At 45.4% G+C, this 19,269-nt stretch overlaps 2 protein-coding genes across 2 annotated transcripts; both read right to left on the reverse strand.

Moving 5' to 3' along the window:
- Positions 1-2,232: 2,232 nt before the first annotated feature.
- LOC306702628 (5-hydroxytryptamine receptor 1D) lies at positions 2,233-5,015 on the reverse strand (the record flags this gene model as incomplete). The annotated part of the gene is made up of 3 exons (XM_079168268.1): positions 2,233-3,507; positions 3,647-3,807; positions 4,859-5,015. The coding sequence occupies 3 exons, from the start codon at positions 5,013-5,015 to the stop codon at positions 2,233-2,235; spliced, it is 1,593 nt and encodes a 530-aa protein (XP_079024394.1).
- Positions 5,016-5,428: 413 nt separating this feature from the next.
- On the reverse strand, positions 5,429-19,133 carry tarbp1 (TAR (HIV-1) RNA binding protein 1; the record flags this gene model as incomplete). Its single annotated transcript, XM_079169244.1, has 29 exons — positions 5,429-5,984; positions 8,832-8,968; positions 9,676-9,800; positions 10,444-10,629; positions 10,723-10,894; positions 10,994-11,075; positions 11,171-11,376; positions 11,473-11,559; positions 11,654-11,803; positions 11,895-12,005; positions 12,455-12,575; positions 12,702-12,773; positions 12,863-13,053; positions 13,140-13,328; positions 13,493-13,736; positions 13,835-14,055; positions 14,140-14,298; positions 14,388-14,485; positions 15,150-15,416; positions 15,504-15,651; positions 15,764-15,853; positions 16,533-16,629; positions 16,715-16,850; positions 16,947-17,044; positions 17,169-17,221; positions 17,330-17,478; positions 17,858-17,927; positions 18,025-18,122; positions 18,206-19,133. 29 exons carry the CDS (start codon positions 19,131-19,133, stop codon positions 5,801-5,803), a joined length of 4,869 nt encoding a protein of 1,622 aa, XP_079025370.1. The 3' UTR covers positions 5,429-5,800.
- Positions 19,134-19,269: the final 136 nt, after the last annotated feature.

The raw sequence follows: 19,269 nt of genomic DNA on the forward strand, positions 1-19,269 counted from the left end.
CCATGTGGACTTGCTTGTCCTTAACGTGTACACAATTACCGTACACACCTTTAAGATCCAAAGAAGAATGCCTAAAATGCTAAATGCCTGAAAACAAAAAGGGAGGCCCACAGTGGCGTCCCTCAGGTGTAAACGTAATGACAAACACCTGCCTTTCCGTGCACTGTACATAGCTGTGTATCACACCGTGGATGTCCTGGAGCAGTGGACCCAGTGGGCTCATTTGGTGTGAAGGGACTTGTCTGAACACCTGAGGATCAATCGGAGATGAGGAAGCTTTCGCAACCCCTCTCCGTCTGTCCATCCCTGAGAGATGGGGTCCTTTTTTGGCCACACTGATTGGCCCCCTGCGGTTATGCGCTTTCCTCGGGCGAAACTCCGTCTCTGTCGATGCCGCCACCCGTTGCTCAGGCTCACAGTTAAGTCACGAGAGATCTAAAACCAGTATCTCCATTGCAGACGTTTTTTTCAATGCATGAGATGGTTGAGATTTGTTTGTCAAAAAGTGTGCGTGCTTCCAGTCCATCAATAAAGCACTTGCCTCACATTTTCTGCCGCTGAGACACGGGCAGCAAACAGTTTATTAACTAAGCAATATAGGTAATACATGTATTAAAAAGGACATGTATTGTCAATAAAATATAATATAAAATGTGTTTTTAACTGTCCGTAAGCTGTCAAAACTATTAACTGGCCCATATTCACAAATAATGTGTCAGGTATACACATCTTTGGATGGATTAAAAAGCGCTAACAGCTTATTATAAGGAAACTTGGAACTACCCCTTTAATAACTTTGACCATCAACCACAGCTATCACTGAGCCTCCCTTTGAATTCCTATCACGTTTAACTTTCTAGACATATATGCATACAAATGAATTTGCAGCAATTATCACTTAATTTTTTTCTTTTCCTGTTGAAAATAACAGACAGACGTCTCACTGTGGCTTGAGAAGAGGTGTGCCAACACATGAGAATAACTCCCATTTGTCCGCCTCTGCTTTTTTTTGTCTTACTGCATCGGTTTACCATCCGTTTCCATCAATCCCATTTCTGAGGCAAGATAACAACCCAGATGAACCTGAGACGGACTGAGGCACACGCCTTGCAAAGCTACTAGTGGTAACTCTGCCTTGTTGTGAATGTATGACCATCACTCGACCACACATGCTCGCTACGTGCCATCGGTTTTTTACAGTGCCACCACAAACCGCTGCAGAGACACTCTTTAATACCTTCTTGTACTCATCTGACTGAGTTTTTTTTTGGAACAAACTCTTGACTCATCTTACAGGACTTTTTTATATATTTTTTTTTGCATTTGGTTGCTGACCTTCGAGAGGACAGTGAGCGACATCTGCAGGACGAGCATGCCCATACTGTATGAGCAGATACAGCTGAAGTCCACTTCACTGCCTTTTCTTTGTTTTGCAATAGAAAACATTAGCACTGTTTCCCATTGTCATGATCTATGACAATAAATTATGATATTGTATTCCTCTGGAATTATTGCTAGACATAAATGTAAACCTTTGTAAGGAATGATGATTTTTACACTAAGATGCAACATATGATTATCACATTTGAGGAGGAAATATTTAGAGCGTGAATAAATGATGGGTTTATTAGATCAACTGTTGGGTGTCTTCAAGTGTAATCACATGTACTATATAAAAAGATTTCTTTTCAATACACTTCCTTGTCCAGGTTTGTTCTCTCCTCAGTGTCTCTACTGTGCGCTACAGTGTGATCACTAGAAATGGCCACAGGCAACATGACAGGTTGAAAAAAAGGTAGTGATCTCCGCTATAGAGATGAAACGATAATTTGATTAATAGATCAATATTGAATTAATCTGCAGATAAGTTTGGTAATCTTTTAATATATTGAATATGTTCTTGAATATTTAGGGCTTTTAGAACATCAGGTGAACAACAGAAGACATTTGAACATGTCGTATATGTTACAGCTGAAATTATCGAAAAATGAACTGTCAGAAATAGAATAGGCAACTACTTTCCTAATTGATTAAGTCTTTTTAAGTGAAAATGCCCCCAAAAATCAGATTCTAGCCTCTTAAATGTGAATATTTGCTGGTCTTCTATGACATTTTCTGAACCAAATGATTAATCAATTAACTGAGTAAAATAACAACAGATTGATCAATAATAAAAAAAAGAATTGTTAGTCCTATAAGAGTGTTTCCACAACAGCATCTGCAGGTGTTAGACTAACAAACATCATGCTCTACTCTGACTGTTATCTGTCCGTAGAAGAAAGTGGCCTGACGCTCCCTGGTCAGAGCAGAGAAAGGTAATCTGCTGCCATCCTGTGGCCGAGAGGGGACCTGCAGGCAGTCCACCCTCCCTTCACCTCCAGCATCTTGCCACACTGAGAAGGACGGGGAGGTAGAGTGATGTTTGAAGTCAGCGCTGACGGTAAAAATGGAGGAGGAATACTTGGAGTCATCACAGGTTGAACTCTCAGAGCTGGAAGGCGGACCAGGATGGGTGGTGGTCAGAGTGCTCCTGCCTTCATCTCCCCCTGCTCTGACCTCCCCCTCGCTGCCCACCACACTCCCCAGGCGCGCTCTTATTTTTTGCCTGAGACACTGAAGAGCGCCCTGGAAACGTTTGCTGAGCAGAGCGTACAGCAGCGGGTTGATGTCAGAGTTCAGCAACACCAGCCAGTACGAAAAGGTGACAGCAGAGGGTGGGACGAGGCTGGATTGGCCCGAGATTGCAGTTTCTGTGGCCTGAACCAGGGCCACGCCTATGTATGGTGTCCAGCAGAGGAAGAAGGCTGCGATGACCAGAAAGAGACGCACCAGTCCATGCTGGCTCTGGTGCTGATGGGAGTTCGGCAGCGGCGGCCGGGAGGCGCTCTGAGCCAGGAAGGAGAACAAACGTCTGGATGAAGGGTTACTCTGCTCTGTCGTCGATTCAGGGAGAGGAGGGCTGGTATAATCCCCCTCCTCTCTACTGACCTCAGACACAAACTGTCCACTCACATGATAAATCAGTGTCGAGGGGCTGCTGTGGAGGCTCCCACGGTGCTGTTGAGAGGAATCACCAGGAGCGAAGGCAGAGCTTGGATTCCTGCTGCGCTGGACGGAGTCCTCCAATGTGTGAATCCTCCTGGCATGGCTGCGGGCCACCTTGACAATGTTCACGTAGCAGAAGAGGATGACCACTGCCGGGATGAGGTACGACAGGGCAGCCATGAAGGCTGTGTAGCTGGGACTGCTGGCCCAGTTGACCGCACAGCTGAACATGGGAACCACATAGCTGACGGAGCTCCAGCCCAGCAGGGGAGGACAACTGGTCACCAGAGCCTGCAGCCAGATCCACAGGACCACAGCGCAAGTTCTCCACAGGGTGCAGCGGGAGTTGTAGAGCAGGCAGTCCATGATGGAGTGGTAGCGGTCGAGGGCGATAGCTGCCAATGTCAGTACAGAGGCTGTACAGTACACAGAGGAGGTGTAACCCACGTACAGACAGAGGTCCTGTCAGACAGGAGAGAGAGACAGAATCTCATCACATGCACACAGTGTTATGAGGTCAGCTTCAGGTCATGTCAAGACACTAATGCTGCAATGTACATGACTGTAAAGCATTTTGTGTTACTGGCGAGAGGTGACGTACGGTACAATCCACCCATCCACGGTTCATGACGGACAAAGCAACAAAAGGCATCACTCCGACGCCCACCAGGAGGTCACTGACGGCCAGGTTCATGATCAGCACTGACGTCACCGAGTGGAAAGTCTTGGTTGCAGCCACAATAACAATAACAAGGATATTACCTATACGGAAATACAACACAGTTTACACACACAGTAGTAAACCTGTGATTTAATAACTGAATTCAGAAAAGTGTGGACAGTCTGAATTTGATCTAAACAGCTCTGAATAACAAGGAAACAAGCAAAACAAAATGACTACTTTGATATGTTGATATTGTACATTACAGCACTGCAGAATGCTGAGCCCATGATTGTTAGTTCATTGTGCAGTCGTGCAAGTATTTAAGAAATTTAACTAGAGGGTCGGTTTTTCCATGCAGATAATTATGGATTCATTTCTTCAGGTATTGAAATACAATATTTCTGCCACCACCAACACAATTCCACTCACATCTATTGTGTGTTGGTGGTGGTGGAAATAAAAGCTTTGACATTTACATTTTGAAAACGCAACAGTGGGCAATCAGTTTAGCAGTTTAAAATGTCAATAAATTCAATATTAAAAGCCCGTGAGCTTCTGACTTTCTAATTACTCATCAAGCCTGCAGTCATAAATGAAAGTCCTTTAAAAAGGGGAAATGGGAAACTTTCAAATCAACCATGTAGTTTCAAATGTCAACTCAGCCTTTGATAAAAAATCGTTTTACAACATTTCAACAATTCATTTAGATCCAGAAGCTCTTTTTAATGAACTAAAGAGCTAAATAAAGATACTTTAAATGTCGTGCTGGGGGAGGATGAACACATTAACGAACACATTAATGGATTATGAATATTTATAGCATAAGTAAATGTGTATTAACCACTAATAAAGCCCATAATGTATTAAGGGTGCCACAGAACTTTTGACAAGATTTCATAAACTGCCAAAATACAAATATTTCATGTCAAATAACTTTTCAATTTCATCCGACGCAAGATATTAAGAATTTTCCATTTGTGCAGTCATACAAATTAGGTCACTGAGTTATTCGTAGAGGTGATGGAACAAAGAAAAATAATGCAGAATGTATGTTTTTCTGTAAAAGGTAGGCCTACTGTAAGGTGATTATCGAAAACTTTAAGCGGGACATTGTGTGGTTAAAATAAATAAAAAAGGGGAAGTCTTTACCTGTCACAGCGCACAAACACATCAGCACCATGAGGATCTCCAGGACCAGCTGGGTCTGCCTGGACACACCGAGCCCCGCGCCCTCCGTCCAGCTCGCGTTGACCGCTACCGCTGCTGCCTGCAGGGACACCGACCAGGAGCCCTCCAGGTCATCCATGTCCCACCCAAAAACAACTGCAATCCTCACATGATGAGCCACGTACAAGCGTGACTTGACGGAAAAACAAATGAGTGTGATCGAATGTGCTCCATCTGCTCCCCCTCTGGTCGGACGGTCTCCAGGTGAACCGACTCCTTCACTGATGGAAGGGGAGGGAGGAGGATGCACGAGCACCTACTGAACCGTATTTAACCCCCTCTGTGCTTCCTTGGTTGATGCAATCTCCAACCACAATAAATGAAAAGTCACAGGGACATGAAATGGATAACAATGTCAAAGTTTTATTTATTCAACTTTATTAACAAAAGAGCCATTTAAAATCACAACCTGCAATGAAAACATAAAAGTAGCAGTTCTATATTATGTGTGATAGTTTCCTGGGTATGGACATTATAGTCCGGTCCTGGTGCCATGAGGAATAATTGCTCATATAAACAAGGCCTTTCCCCTTCAAAGGGGAACATTTCCTTTAATGCCTCGGCTCTGCCAACACAGAGATTGCCTCCATTAATATAACAGCATGCCCGGTGGAATATTTACATATAATAACCGGAGCCGATCTCTATTCATGACTCTCATTAAGGCACAAGAGCAGCACTGATGACTGCTGACACCACAATAAAACCAGACAGAACATGGAAATCCTTTAAGTCGTGGCATTAACTGTATAGCGTGTGGTCACAAGGTGCTTCTCAGTCTTGCTACCAGAGAGGAGCAGGTGGGGTGAAACATCTGGAGTTCAAATGTCACGGCCGTTGTGCTGCACTGCTGGTTTCCTTCCTTCAGTTTTCAGGTTCTGCGTTGACTTCAGCTGAGCCAGAGGTGAGATGTTGCCGTGTATACTCCCAAATCAGCAGGGCAGCGCTCACATGCACGTTGAGTGAGCGGGTGACCCCTTGTTGAGGGATCTCCACACACACGTCAAACATCTGAAGTAGATTGGCGGGAATGCCTTCTCGTTCATTGCTGTAAGAAGGAACAGAGAAAACCGACAAACTGTAGAGTGGGACAAAGAAACAGGAACACTTTGCTTCTAGTTTACAAATTAGTTTTTCATGTTCGGTGCCACACAGTTTGTAATGAAGCCACTAAGAGCCGAGTTATTTGGTGCTGATTTATAGATATCTTTAAAGGAATAATTAAAGTAAAATATGATTAGTTTATTTCTTGCAGATATTTGCATGAAGAGATAATTATAAGATGTTAATTAGTGAGCTTTAGAGGTGCTGGTGGGTCTATTTTCTTATCTTTAGTTTCCCCTCATATTTTCAGTCTTTATGCTAAGCTAAGTGGCTGTTGGCTAGAGCTACATATTTATTTAACAAGAGAGTGGTATTCATCTTTTCATCCTATACAAAAAATAAGCCTATTTTACAAAATATTAAATTATTCCGTTAAATTAGATTTTTGTAAGAGAGAAAAGATAATTCACAGGAACATAACAAAACCCACTGGAATGTAGACTAACCTCAGAAGAGACATTTTATGGGCACTTCTGTGTCATGAAAGTAAATGACTTACAATGGAATGAGCATCCTGTCGGCAATAAGGCAACATTGACTTCTTCATATCTGATATAAAGCATCAGGCCGTCTGTTCCCTCAGTTTAACCCTGATCTGTCACATCTTTACCACATCCCACAATGGGTTTTTGTGCCTGGATGTTTTTTTAATTTCAGCTTTCATGAGGCCTAACAATGTCATCCAGTTGATTTCATTTAAGAAACCTTAGCTTGAGCAGCCAACTTAATCCTTGATCATTTACACAACTCATGAGCTCAAGTCCAAGAGCCATTCAAACTGTAATCGGCTGAGTATATACTGCGACCCAGCAATACGGTGCCATGCAAAGCAAACATTAAGAGGTAATGAGTTTGGGGAGTCCACAGAGGGTGCCACACAGTAAGAAAGCCTGATTTGATGAGCTACATTTATAGTGAGTGCAACTGGGTGAGACAATAGCGGCCTGATGAGAGGTTAGAGCTGGTCATGCTGTGGTGGGGGGGGGGGGGGGGAACAGCTGTGAGAGCACTCGAGATTCAGCTCACACGCGGGCTGTTTAAGCTAACAGAGCTACTCACACCTCTGTGACTGAACAGGACACCTACACAGACGTGATCAATATTAACCCCTCCCTTCCCTTCGCTTGCCAGGCCAGCTGCACGACTGCAGTGCACATTTAGCGAGGAGAGTGAATCATGCTGCTTATAATTACAGTCATGTTCCCTTCTGAGTGGCTACAAATGGTTCAATGTCCCAACTGATGAAAGCCACAGGGAAGCGTCACAGCTCAAACTACACTAGATGGAGGTGAGGGTTGTTCTGCTGCTTTCATCACTCTGCGTGTGTTGGTTTGTGTCATTTATTTCCTGTGTTCTCCTCCTCAGGGAGAACCAATTACAGTCCAGCATGCCTCGACAGGTACACCATGGGGAGGAGAGGCGCAGGCCCCGCAGGGGAACACTCTCAACCGGTGACACAACATTAAATAGCTTCGTCAGCTCACACCTTTATCTGAGTGAAAGTCACAAAGGACATGGGAAGACAGAGGCTGAGACTGATTGGGAGTAGGTTCTCGCATTGATGAAAACGTTATCACAGCTTGTACACGACCCAGTCTATCTGTTCCCATGTGAGACTGTAATCCATTACCTGGAGGACAATAGGCTAAGGGGGGGAGACACACCAGAAACCAGAAATGGTGGAAGGGGGGCTATTATCTTTCCGCTTATCAGGCTTAGGAGGGTATTCCAGACCTCCTTCTCCCCAGCATTGTCTTCCAGCTCTTCCTGTGCAACTCCAAAGCGTTCCCAGGTCTGGGTCTACCCCGAGGCCTCTTACCAGTTGGACGTGCCTGGAAAACCTCTAAAAGGAAGAGGCATCCTCATCAGATGCTCGAACCACCTTAGCTGGTCCCTCTCTCAGAAGATCTTTGCCTTCTGCCTCTGCTCCCTCTTCACTACAACAGTCTGGTACAACGCCCGCATCACTGATGACTCCTACATCAAACCGACTGTTCATCACATGCCGTCACTCGTGAACAAGACCTGGAGATACTTGAACTCCCTCGTCTGGGGTCCAATCCGAAGGCCGTAATCTGTCGTTTTCTAGCAGTGAACCGTGGCCTCAGATTTCGAGGTTCATCCCGACCGCTTTACACTCGGCTGCCAACCGCCCACTGCGTGCTGAATGATAACCCTGCAAGGGTAAAGAGCTGGTCCGCTGTTACACGGCCAGGACGGAATCTGCATTGCTCGCCTTGGATCTGAGGTTTCGACAATCGGTCGGAGCCTCCTTTCCAGCAACCTTGAATAAACTTTCTCAGGGAGGCTGAGCAGTGCGATACTCAGATAATTCGAGCGAACTCTCCGGTTCCCCTTTTTAAAAAAAGGGGAACCACCACCCCGGTCTGCCAGTCCACAGGCACTGTCCCCGACCTCCACGCAACACTGAAGAGCGTTTCAGCCAAGACAGCCCAATAACGTCCATAGACTTCAGCATCTCAGAGAATATCTCATTCAACAATGGCGCCTTGCCGTCAAGGAACTTTATTACTATTTCAGCCACCCGTTTTATTGGCAGAGAGGTGACGTTTCACGTACAACTCTTTTGTGGCCGACTCATATAGGGTTAGTGAATTGGTCTGGTTCCTCCCATGGGACCACGTTGCCTTAGGAGAACATACCAGGAGCTATGGCCCCCATCAACACGGGTTCACTGGGGCACACAAACCCTCCAACACAATAAGGTGGAGCAACCTTGTTGTTTGCAACCCCATTTCTTAAAAAAAGCATACTTGCTTCAGAAACCTACCCCAAAAGTAACAGGGTCTTCTCAGGGAACTGGTAGTCCTGGAGGCTCCGACTGTTGGCCGTCTGCTCCACTCCAACGATACAGTACCCTTCACTCTTCTTTAGCTGCAGGAAGTCACTCAGCTCCATTGGCTTCACCTGATGAACAGATACAGTTCAGAATCTTAATAATAATCTTTCCATTTTAAGCAATGATTCACAAAATCTGCTTTGTGAAAATCTGCTACTCCAGCCGGTCACATTTTAACCTCATCAAAAAGCAGATGTTCACTTTTTTCTGCTCCATAAAGAAGATGAACAGATGCTCCCGATTTGGATGAACATCGGGGTACCGGCAGGTTTCAGAGAGACAAATCTGAGACTACCGAAGACTTTTTACTATACAAGAGACGGAAAGCTCAAAAATTGATGACTAAAGAAAGAGCTTGGGTGAAGCTCAAGTGGAGGTAGCATTTAGCATCCGCCACTTCTAAATGAGAACCCCTGATGCGCCTCTTAAAACGTTTCAAATGAACCAGAATTTTTCTAGATCACGACCAAGGCACACAGCATCATAACTTCATTTAGTTATTGAAACCATAATATCATATAGAAAAATATATTTTCTTGGAGACTCAAGTTACCCAATAGAAAAACTACCGCTTACTGCTGCATTGGCTTCGGCATCCATCTGTTCTGTCCCCTGCGTGCTCTCAGCATTGATTTTGACTGAGATCATTTAAACCCTGAGCTTAGCCGGTCAAAATCACACATCTCAGGTCACTAGCCCACTGGGGGGAAGCTTATAGACGGAGCAGACATCATGATCTCTAGAGTGAAATGTGAGATTGTTTTATGCACTTTACCTCTAACAGAGGAAGCCACAGCTCAGACGAGACGCTCAGGGACTGAAAGTGTTTGTCAGTGACGTGGCGGAGGCTGTCGAGAACCAGAGCGCTGGCCCCAAAGATCTCACAGGTCCTGCACAGACCTGAAGCAACAACAAATAAACAAATGAGTCTGATATCTATCTAAATAGGAACTGAAATATGAATTACCACAATATGACCCTATGGTTTAAAGAAAATGCACCGTGACATCTAAAAGTAGGAAGGGGACTTTTTTTTTTACATAATCTGTGGCAGCGATGACTCTGCAAAAAAAGAGTACCATTCTATTCTCATGGGAAAAGACAGATATAAAAATGTACATCTGTAATGGCAACACAGGGCAATTTCAAGTAAAACATTTACAGAACGGCTAAGCTAATGGTCCTGCTTGCATCATCCAGTATCAATATTGGTTTTGAAAATGGCTCTTTTCCTCTATAAACAAATTCGGATTGATTCAGCCCCTTATCATCCCAGACAAAAGCAAAGGAGTACACTTGCAGAGAACATAAAATAGGAGTATCTGTGATTAAAGCTGGGCATTCCCTGTCTAAACCACACATTACCTGATAAGAGGGCTCAAGTGATTGGTTTTAGCCACAGCTGTGTTTGACCTCTTTGCCCAGATCGTCATTGTGAAACCAAACAAAAGCCTGAAATGTTCTTCACACTATTACACAAATAACATCATGTCCTGAAGAAGAAGAAGTAAAGATGCAAGTGTAAAGAAGTGCTGCTCCTGACCTCCTAGATTGGTGGGCTTGTCGATAAGTGAGGCCACCACCAGCAAGGCACCGTGCAGCTTGCCCAGTCGAGCGGCCCTCTGTTGTGGAACCAGCTGAAGTTCAGGCTCCTGCTCCTGGATCCCCAACCTCCAGGGAGTGATCTTCTTCTGCACCTCGGCCCAGCGTTCCTCCTTATTCTGCTCGCCTGGGAGATGCAACCAGTCAATCAGAGATGAGGTCAGGTTGTGGTATGTTGTATCAAGTAGTCCTGCTGCTTGTAAAAAGGGGGCTACTATACCTTTGTCTTGCTGGATCCAGTCTCCAGGCTGGAGCTGGCTCAGGTCAGCAGCAGGATTTCTCAAAGGAAAAGATGGACTTTCAGAGAAACACAACAGTTTCTCAAACTTCCAGGGTGGAATCCACTCATCATCCGCCATCTCTGACAGACTGGGGAACGTATAGAATATGGTCTAGCAGAGAAAAACACAGGCAGAAAACAAGTTTTTTGTGACACTACCTTACTGTATTTTAGCTGGTTTAATTTGTTCAGCAGAAACATAGGAGCAAACCTCAACACTGTAATCCCTGATAGGATGAAAGGCACCGAAGAAGAAGTGCTCCTGAATCCTCGTCCAGTTCTTGTTGGCATTTCTAAAAAAAGGTGAGAGAACAAATGCATGCTCAAAGAAATACATTAACACACTACAACATACCTTTTGTAACTGTTGTAGCTGTCCCACTCTCACCCGGTGTTCTGCATGGCCTCGGCCTGGTTCAGACAGGCCTTGATCACAGCGGACAGTCCTCCCAACCCACCGGCCCCTTCCTCTGCCTGGACCCCGGCCAAGCTCCACACCCTCTTTAGGGCCAGTAAGGCATACAGACGCACACTGAAGTTATGGTTGAAACACCACTGCAGGATGACGTCCAGCGCTTTACGCAAATGCACCTCCTTTAACACACAGGGGGAGAGAGATCTTAGTAGATATAGAGATGCGGTGCAAGGAGAATGTTGTGTGAGTGGAGGGAAAACATCAAAAGGCTTCACCTTGTCCTTCAGATTTGGAATGATGACATTGAAATGCACCAGGACTGACAAGAAGGTGCAGATGCTGGTCTTGGTCTTGTCATGATCCTGTGCAGAAACAAAAAAACAAACAGAATAATTCAACGATTTCACTCATGATGCGGTGTTTTCTGGTTGGTAGGTGACCAGAGTGGGAGCTCACCCTGCTGAAACAGGCCCAAAAGCTGTCAATGTGATGCGGATAGCGGACGAGGATCAGAATCATCATCCACTCGATCAGGTATTTGACCGAGGCGTGGTTGCTGCAGAATCCAGCTTCAAACACACAGTTCAGCACAGTGGCGACAAACTCCTGCACACACACACACACACAAACACACACAGTGTTAGTATCTGAGTGGTCATTTCCTGTGTGATTGTAAGTACGAGTGTGATTGTCCTACCGCTCTGAGTTTGGGCAGCATCAGCAGCAGTGTTTGCCACACTCTGTTTTTCACACGATGTTGCAGGGAGTTGCTATAGTAACGCACTTTTGACTTTGAGATGTCGTTATCCTGGAGGGGGTGGGGTGAAGGAGACAATGGAAAATGGGGTTAAGCGTTGTTAAATGAGCCTTAACGGATGTTCAACTTATTATCTTAACGAAAAAGTGCAATACATGAACGTAGTATCACATTTTGTTTGGGAGACGTTAGGAGAGAGGGTGAGATGATTTAAGGTCGCAATATGAAACGTCATGATCAACACATCTGGACACTATTCTCAGATGTCTCAAGAGACACAAATCCTTAAGACTGGTAATAACAGAGTGTTCTTGTTTGTTGACTTTCATTGGAAATGTGTCATGATGATATAATCATTTATGGATTTTGCTTCACAAAACTGTGTTAAAATGATTATATTTGTGATTTTGCATACATTTAATATACCGTACTATATTTTGAAAATTGGGAAATTATTAAGACTAATAAATAAGTATGTGACACTACCTACGATAGCTTACCTTTTTTAACAAATCCATAACTAGTTCCTCCATCAGTCTTTCATGCTGCAGATTAGAGGAATCCAGGCGGCTGAGGAAAGCGAGTACACATGTGCGGGGCAACTGGTCATCCCTGTTATCGCTGGAAAACACAAGTTTGAAGTGTGAAATCATTTGCACACCAAAGGAGACCTCTAGTGGCACTATGTTAAATCACAGCCAGAAAAGGAGAACACAAAATTGCTTCATGGAGAGAACTGCAGCTCACATTGTAACCGCAACATTGGCGGCACACGCTTCACCGAGTCGCTCCACATATGTTTGGACGTCCTGGATGAGCCTTTGAAAAAGAATAAATCGATTTTAAAAAGATAAAAAAGGCCCAGAGAAACAATGTAACATATCTGAGAAAATGCTGTTTTGAGTTACCGCTGATCTCTCCTGAACACTGGTCCATAGACACATGCCTCAGTAAGTATGTTGATGTGGCTGAAAACACTAGAAAACACAGTCTGGTCGCTGCCTCGGTCTGTGGGCAGCCATGTCTGACAGCAGTGTTGAAGCAGCACACCGAACACACCGCTCTTTGACTGAGACAGCTCCATCAACTCAGTGGCGATCTAAACAACACATGCATGTATTAGATTATAGAAAATGTATTGCTGAAAGTGCACCTTTCTAAGTCAACCAGCCGGATCTGAATCACCTGTTTCAAGGAGGCCAGAAGTGTCGGAGCAGAAGTGTCTGTCAGCTCGAGCAGTTTAGGGTGGAAGGCCATGGAGATGAAGCCTTTAAGGGCCGGCCAGAAGTCATGGGCGTTCGTGCTCAGCCCCTGCACCAGCTCCCAGCTCAGAGTCACAGCTTCCACACACAAGGCCTCCTCATAAAGTAGTAACTGGGATCAAAACATCACCAAATCAGACACTTCATCAGACACACACTTCACCTGATATTACCTTAGTTTTTGTAAGAAATTCTTTATACCCTGACTGCAAGGAACTCCTTGTTAGACCTCATTTGCATTGCTTAAAGTTGACCGAAATTAATTTTGAGACTCACTTGTGGCAGCGCCGTCTCCATAGAGGTGAGCACAGGCAGCACCAGGTCACTGGGCAGCAGAGCCAGGGCCTCCACAGCGCAGCTCAGAGCAGCCTTGAGAGTCTCTTTGTTGTTGGAAATCTCTACAGACTCAGGAATCCCAAAAGCCTTCATCAGGAAGCTCAGACAAATCCACTGGTCCCGCATATAGTTGGCAGCTGTGCGTCCCCAGTCCTGCAGCGGGCGACCCTGCACTCCTGCATCACTGAAGAAAAGACTGATTGTACCTCATCATGCCGGTCTGGTGTTTATTTATCACACATTTTAAGGCTTCCTGAGCACTCTAAGCAGACTTTCACTGACCTTGACCCGTCTACTGTTTGTGGTTTTTGCAGTCGTTTATTTAAGTTCCCCAGACTTTGGCAGGAAGACGACGCTAGATTGTAGAAGTAGTCATTCAGTGATTTCAAAGCAGAAATGGTCTCTGAATGCACGTCAATCACTTCCTGCTCCACGAGACCACATACCGTAGCCAGGGACGCCATAGCCACCGCTCTAACCACCTGGTTTGCCACAGAGTGGATCTGGCAATAGGGGAAAATAATCTGTGTTACACAATCAAGCAACCGAACGGATTTATAATGATATTCCGGCCTGAGCTTTTGCACCTGCTGGTTTGGTTCTTGCAGAAGCTTGAGGCTGTACTTGATGAGTTTAGGGAAATAGGTCTGCTGGATGTCAATGTGGTGCTTTGGTGTAGAACCGTACAGGACCACCATCTGCCTCAGGACACACAGATACAGTTCTGCCCGCTCCACATCAAACAGCTGGAAAGAAAACAGCACACGTCAGCGCTAGCCACCGGGGCAACGTATGCTAACTGAAATCACGGTGACTCGCTTGACTGGTCGTTTACCTCCTGCAGCTCCCCGAGCAGCCGCCTCAAGATAAACTCCTGGATTGGATCGACGTGTTTAAAAATCAGCCTCTTCGTGGCAGCCGTCACGTCATCCACTGTGAAAAGCAGAGTGGGGAGAGTCGAATGTCACACACTCCTGAGCCACTTAATGTATGAACCATGACAGGAAATACTATAAGCACACTGCTACAAGAAGACGTAAAGAAAAGTTAAGTTTTACGTTTAACATATGCACAAGTGCTTAAAGCGCCCTGAGAATGAATTAACGAAGGGTATCAATTTATGAGGGCCGAGACGTGTTCTCGTGGCATATTTATAATTTAACAATTTGACCATCAGAATTTCTGGAATCTAGCTGGACTAAATTATATTATGAAAGTATTTTTCTTTACCAATTGTTGTGTCATAGACTGAATAAGAAAGGAATAGAGACTACAAGCAGACCTAAGTCTAAGATGCAAAAAGCGACAAAGAGCAAGAATCCCTCAATTCCTGAAATGTTGTTTTGTTAAATGTCAAAAAGCACAAAGATACTTTTCAATGGGAGAAAAATATTTCCCATAGCACCTTGTAAGATTGCATAACAAAGATAGTGTGACATTTTCCCCCCGATAGCGCACCAAGTGAACATGAGTTGGGAGTAGAGGTATAACGATTTGTTCATCGCATGAATGCACCAATACATCTACTGTAGCTCCTGCTTATGCTTGAGGGTGGACTTGTCTGCCGAAACAATGGATCAGTGTTGTCAATACACACCTTGCTCCTCTCCAACACGCTCACAGCTCGGCGTTCCTCCGAGCTGGAACAGTCGGAGCACGAGCTGCAGGCTCTTGTCACTCTTGCGCAGTGGCAGGTAGATATTGGTGCTGACTCTGCTCAAGGTGTCCAGCAGTGGAGACAGCAGCGACTCCAGAGCGGTACCGATCTTTGCCCCGGGTTGATTCCGCTCCATGTCCACACACAGAAGTATGGCCCTGGCCAACTTATCAGCCTCTCTGGAGTCAGGTAACCTCTCGCTGTGACCTGAAGAGCAGGGGAAACTAACTTAAACCAACCTCTACACAGATAGAATCCTTCACTTAATCTACGACGGTCCCACTTCAGACTTACCTGCGCTCGCTGGGACTCGGAGATAAGTGTGCATCTCGCTTTGAACGTAGCCTCTTACGGTTTCTTTCTTTGCGGCAGCACCAGTGCCATCTCCATCCATAATCCTGGGCTTGAAACTGCCCTCATTGTCCAACAGCCAGGCACACAACTGCAGCAATGTCACAAATATGTAGGGTAGAAATGAGTCCATCATACAACTTCTCTAAAGTCTCATCTTAACACGGTCAAATGTTCCTTCAAATGTCTCCAACGCATCCTACCTGATTCCAAATCTGCGTCCCTCTAGAAAGCGACTCGTCTGCAGGGAAATGCACCAGGAAACTAAAAACATCATCGAGGGTCACTGCGCTCTGAAATGAGATTTTTTTTTTTCAATTATGCAGTTCAATAACTTTTAATGCTGTGTATGAAAGCTCAGGGGCTGGACAAAATAACAGAAACACCTCACAATGCAGCATAGAAGCCCTACGGTGAGTTAGTGTCGGACGAATTAATTAAACGTGACATTTCTGATGCTGAAGTTCGTGGTTGATATTACTGAGCACATTTCTGGAGGCGATCAGATGAAAGTATAACCACTGATCGTCTTTGCCGAAGCACTTTTCCTTTGTTCGTCACATGTTTTCATTATTTTGGTTTCCTTTCGCCTGTTTTTACATTACATTTAGAATAAAAAACTCCTGACATTTGATAAGGTGAAACTAGCAATTTATTTGTATTATTTAATTTTGGCTTGATAAATGACTTCAGTGATTAATTGATTATCTGTTCATCAATATAAATGAACTACTAAAACATTAATTTATACTGTTCTATTGCATCAGCACCTGTGTGGTCATAACTCGACCTTCACCACCGTTGAACAAAATAAAAAAACTTCACAGCATATTCTCTTAAAAAAAGAAATGCATGGTACTTTTAAGAGTCAAAGAAAAAAAATAAACAGAATGATCATCATGCTGTTTGCAATCGTGCTGTCATATTATATAATAAGGTGTTCAAGCATCAAGTAAACTATGTATTTCCTACCACTTCTGTGAGACAGAGCGCGCTATTCAGCAAGAAGCACTGAGCGGCACCTCTCAGCAGGACCTGATGAGTGATCATGGTGCTGCGCAGCACCTCCCTGTAAAACACAGCGGATTAGATGAGCTTCCATATCAAGCGTGACGAGCCACGACGCCGTCCGTGGAACTGTAACCGTGAGGTACCTGAGAGCCGTGAGCCCCTCCATCCCCAGCAGTGGAGCTGGAGGCAGTGTGGACAGAGCCTGGGCGAGGAAGAGGAGGGGCACCGCACACCAGTGCTTAGAGCACAGCTGCTGAATCATCTGCAGCAACATACGGCCTACAAAGCAAAAGAAATGGGCATTTTAATGTTGTATCCATGAGACGTGAGTCAGGGCTTTAAGATGTATTCTCTGCAGCGTCTGATTTCCTGTACCTCTATGCTCCGATGGTAAACTGGTAAAGAAGGTGGTCATGAAGACTTGCAATTTAGCCCCGAGCTCTGGACAATCTCCTACACTCTGCCCAACTGACCTACATGTGGGCAGAAGGAGGGTTCATGAGGCTTGGTGCAGAAAAACGCTTATAATACAATAATAACTTAATTACACAGAAATCCCTGATTTTATTTATTGTCTTGGTGTTTTGAAACACTCACTTGTGAAAGAGCGAAGTTTCAGACAGAACATCCATAAAAGGGCCAACGATGAACTGAGGAGCAAAAGCGACAGAAGAGGGAAGTTTGCACTTGGAATGATTTCTGTGACATTATATGAATAACTCTGAATCACACTGAACGGATTGTATCCGAGCCTGTACCTGAGAAAAGGCCAAAGCAAAGGCTGGCTGCTGGAGGACCTGCAGCTCGAGCAGGTGACACACTCCCTCTCTCATGAGGGATTTATTCTCACTGTGGAACATCCGCTGGTACACACACAGCAGCCAGGAGGGGTGGAAGAAGACTTGACCTGAAGCTGCGACACACACACAGAGCACTGATACAGAGAGCAGGTACACACCACCAGGTGGCACTTCACATAACTGGGTTTTTTTCTATTAGGTTGCCTTTGTATCTTTATTATAGTTTCAAGGGAACAAAATGTTTGCAATTAATAAAAAAGGCTGTTGCCCTTCATTTATTTTCTCATTTATGTTTTTGTAAATTGAAATCTCTCCTTACAAGTGGTTGTAATAAGACAATCAAAAGTGTGTTTAGGAAATTGAATGTGATCAGTTCAGCACTTTGGGTTCCGGAGAACCAATGGGATGAACTGATCCATTTTTTATCATAAAGTTTTAACAAACAAAACTAAAGTATTTCTTTATATAACCCGAGTCTAGCGTTACCTTGACTATCAGTTACTGTTGTTTGGATCAACGTGTCTATTCTGTTAAGAACTGGCCGGACGACATGAATCTGCAGAGGAAAACAAAACAGAGACGATCAGGATTACAAAACTGCATCATGATTCCCATCTCTGAACTCAAAGCAGCAGTCGTGTGGGATTTCCCACCTGGTTTTCCTCCAGGGTCTCCATCACCAGTGCGTAGTCCTCCCAGAACTCTCTCAGCAACTTACTCCTGTCAGGGGCCCATTTGAACAAGATGTCATCTGCAACAATTAATACAAATACAACTGTGAGAAAGCAAACAAAACACCAGTGTTACAGTGTCAGCTAAATCTGAGCACGTCACCTTCCTCTGATGGAGAGGGAGGACAGTCCAACCCCTCCTCCTCAGACAGGGCCACGCACATTTTCAGCAGGTACAACGCCCTCTTTCGTGACACGCCGTCTCTGTGCGTCAGTCCATCCTGAACCATCCTCCAGAACCGGACGGACAGACGAGGGTCGAGCTCACAGGAGGAAGAGGAGGAGGGAAGGCTGCGAGGCTTCAGCAGGTGGTCTGACACTGCGGTCAAACACAGCAGTGTCCGCTCCGCGACCACCTGTGTGCGGACAGCGCAGTGCCAGCTGCACATGTCCTCCAGGACCAGCCGGAGGACGCTCGTCAACCTCGCGCCGCTGCAGCAGTTCAGCACGGTTAAGAGAAGCCTGACGATGATTTTAGAGACCAAAGCGTCGGGCAGCGTTTTGATGCAGGACAAGGCGGATGACAAGGTGATGAGCGTGAGCCGTTCGTCCGCTGCCAGAGAAGGTATGAGAGCAGCCAGGACTTCACTGGCGACCTCCACACTGAGTCGTCCTGGACCGGGCACCTCCTCCTCCTCCTGCTGGAGCGAAGGCAGGACAGACAGAGCTACTCGGCCCGGTACGGACTCGTCACACAGCGGGACACAGACACTCACGAGTCTGCAGGCAGCAGCGGTGCTCTCTCTGCAGCGCGTGCCTTCGCCGGCTTCTGCGGATATCCTGGAGAGAAGAGGTAGACACTGGGTCCAAACCACCGAGTCGATTTTATCCACAATAGATCTTCTTTTCGCTGCTGAAAGCGGAGCAGTGTCCGACTCGGCTAGAATTGGTCCGAGTCCTTCAATGAGAGCTGTCAGCGCCTCCACTCGCGCCGTCGCTGGCCACGAGTCACTCGGCCAGGTCAGAGACTCGAACAGCAGGTCGTAGTCAGGAGAGCTGGACAAGACCGCGTTAATTAAAACGGAATACATTGTCAGGAACGGCTACGCTGCAAGAAGCAAACAAGCTAAGACACCCGGCAACAGACTGCTCTCGCGGCGTTCATGGCCAACACGTTTTCCCAAACTGAATGTAAACTTCCGCAAACGCAATCGCAAACTCTCGCGA

Source organism: Pholis gunnellus (assembly GCF_910591455.1).
Source record: "Pholis gunnellus genome assembly, chromosome: 11".
Taxonomy (NCBI): Eukaryota; Metazoa; Chordata; class Actinopteri; order Perciformes; family Pholidae; genus Pholis; species Pholis gunnellus.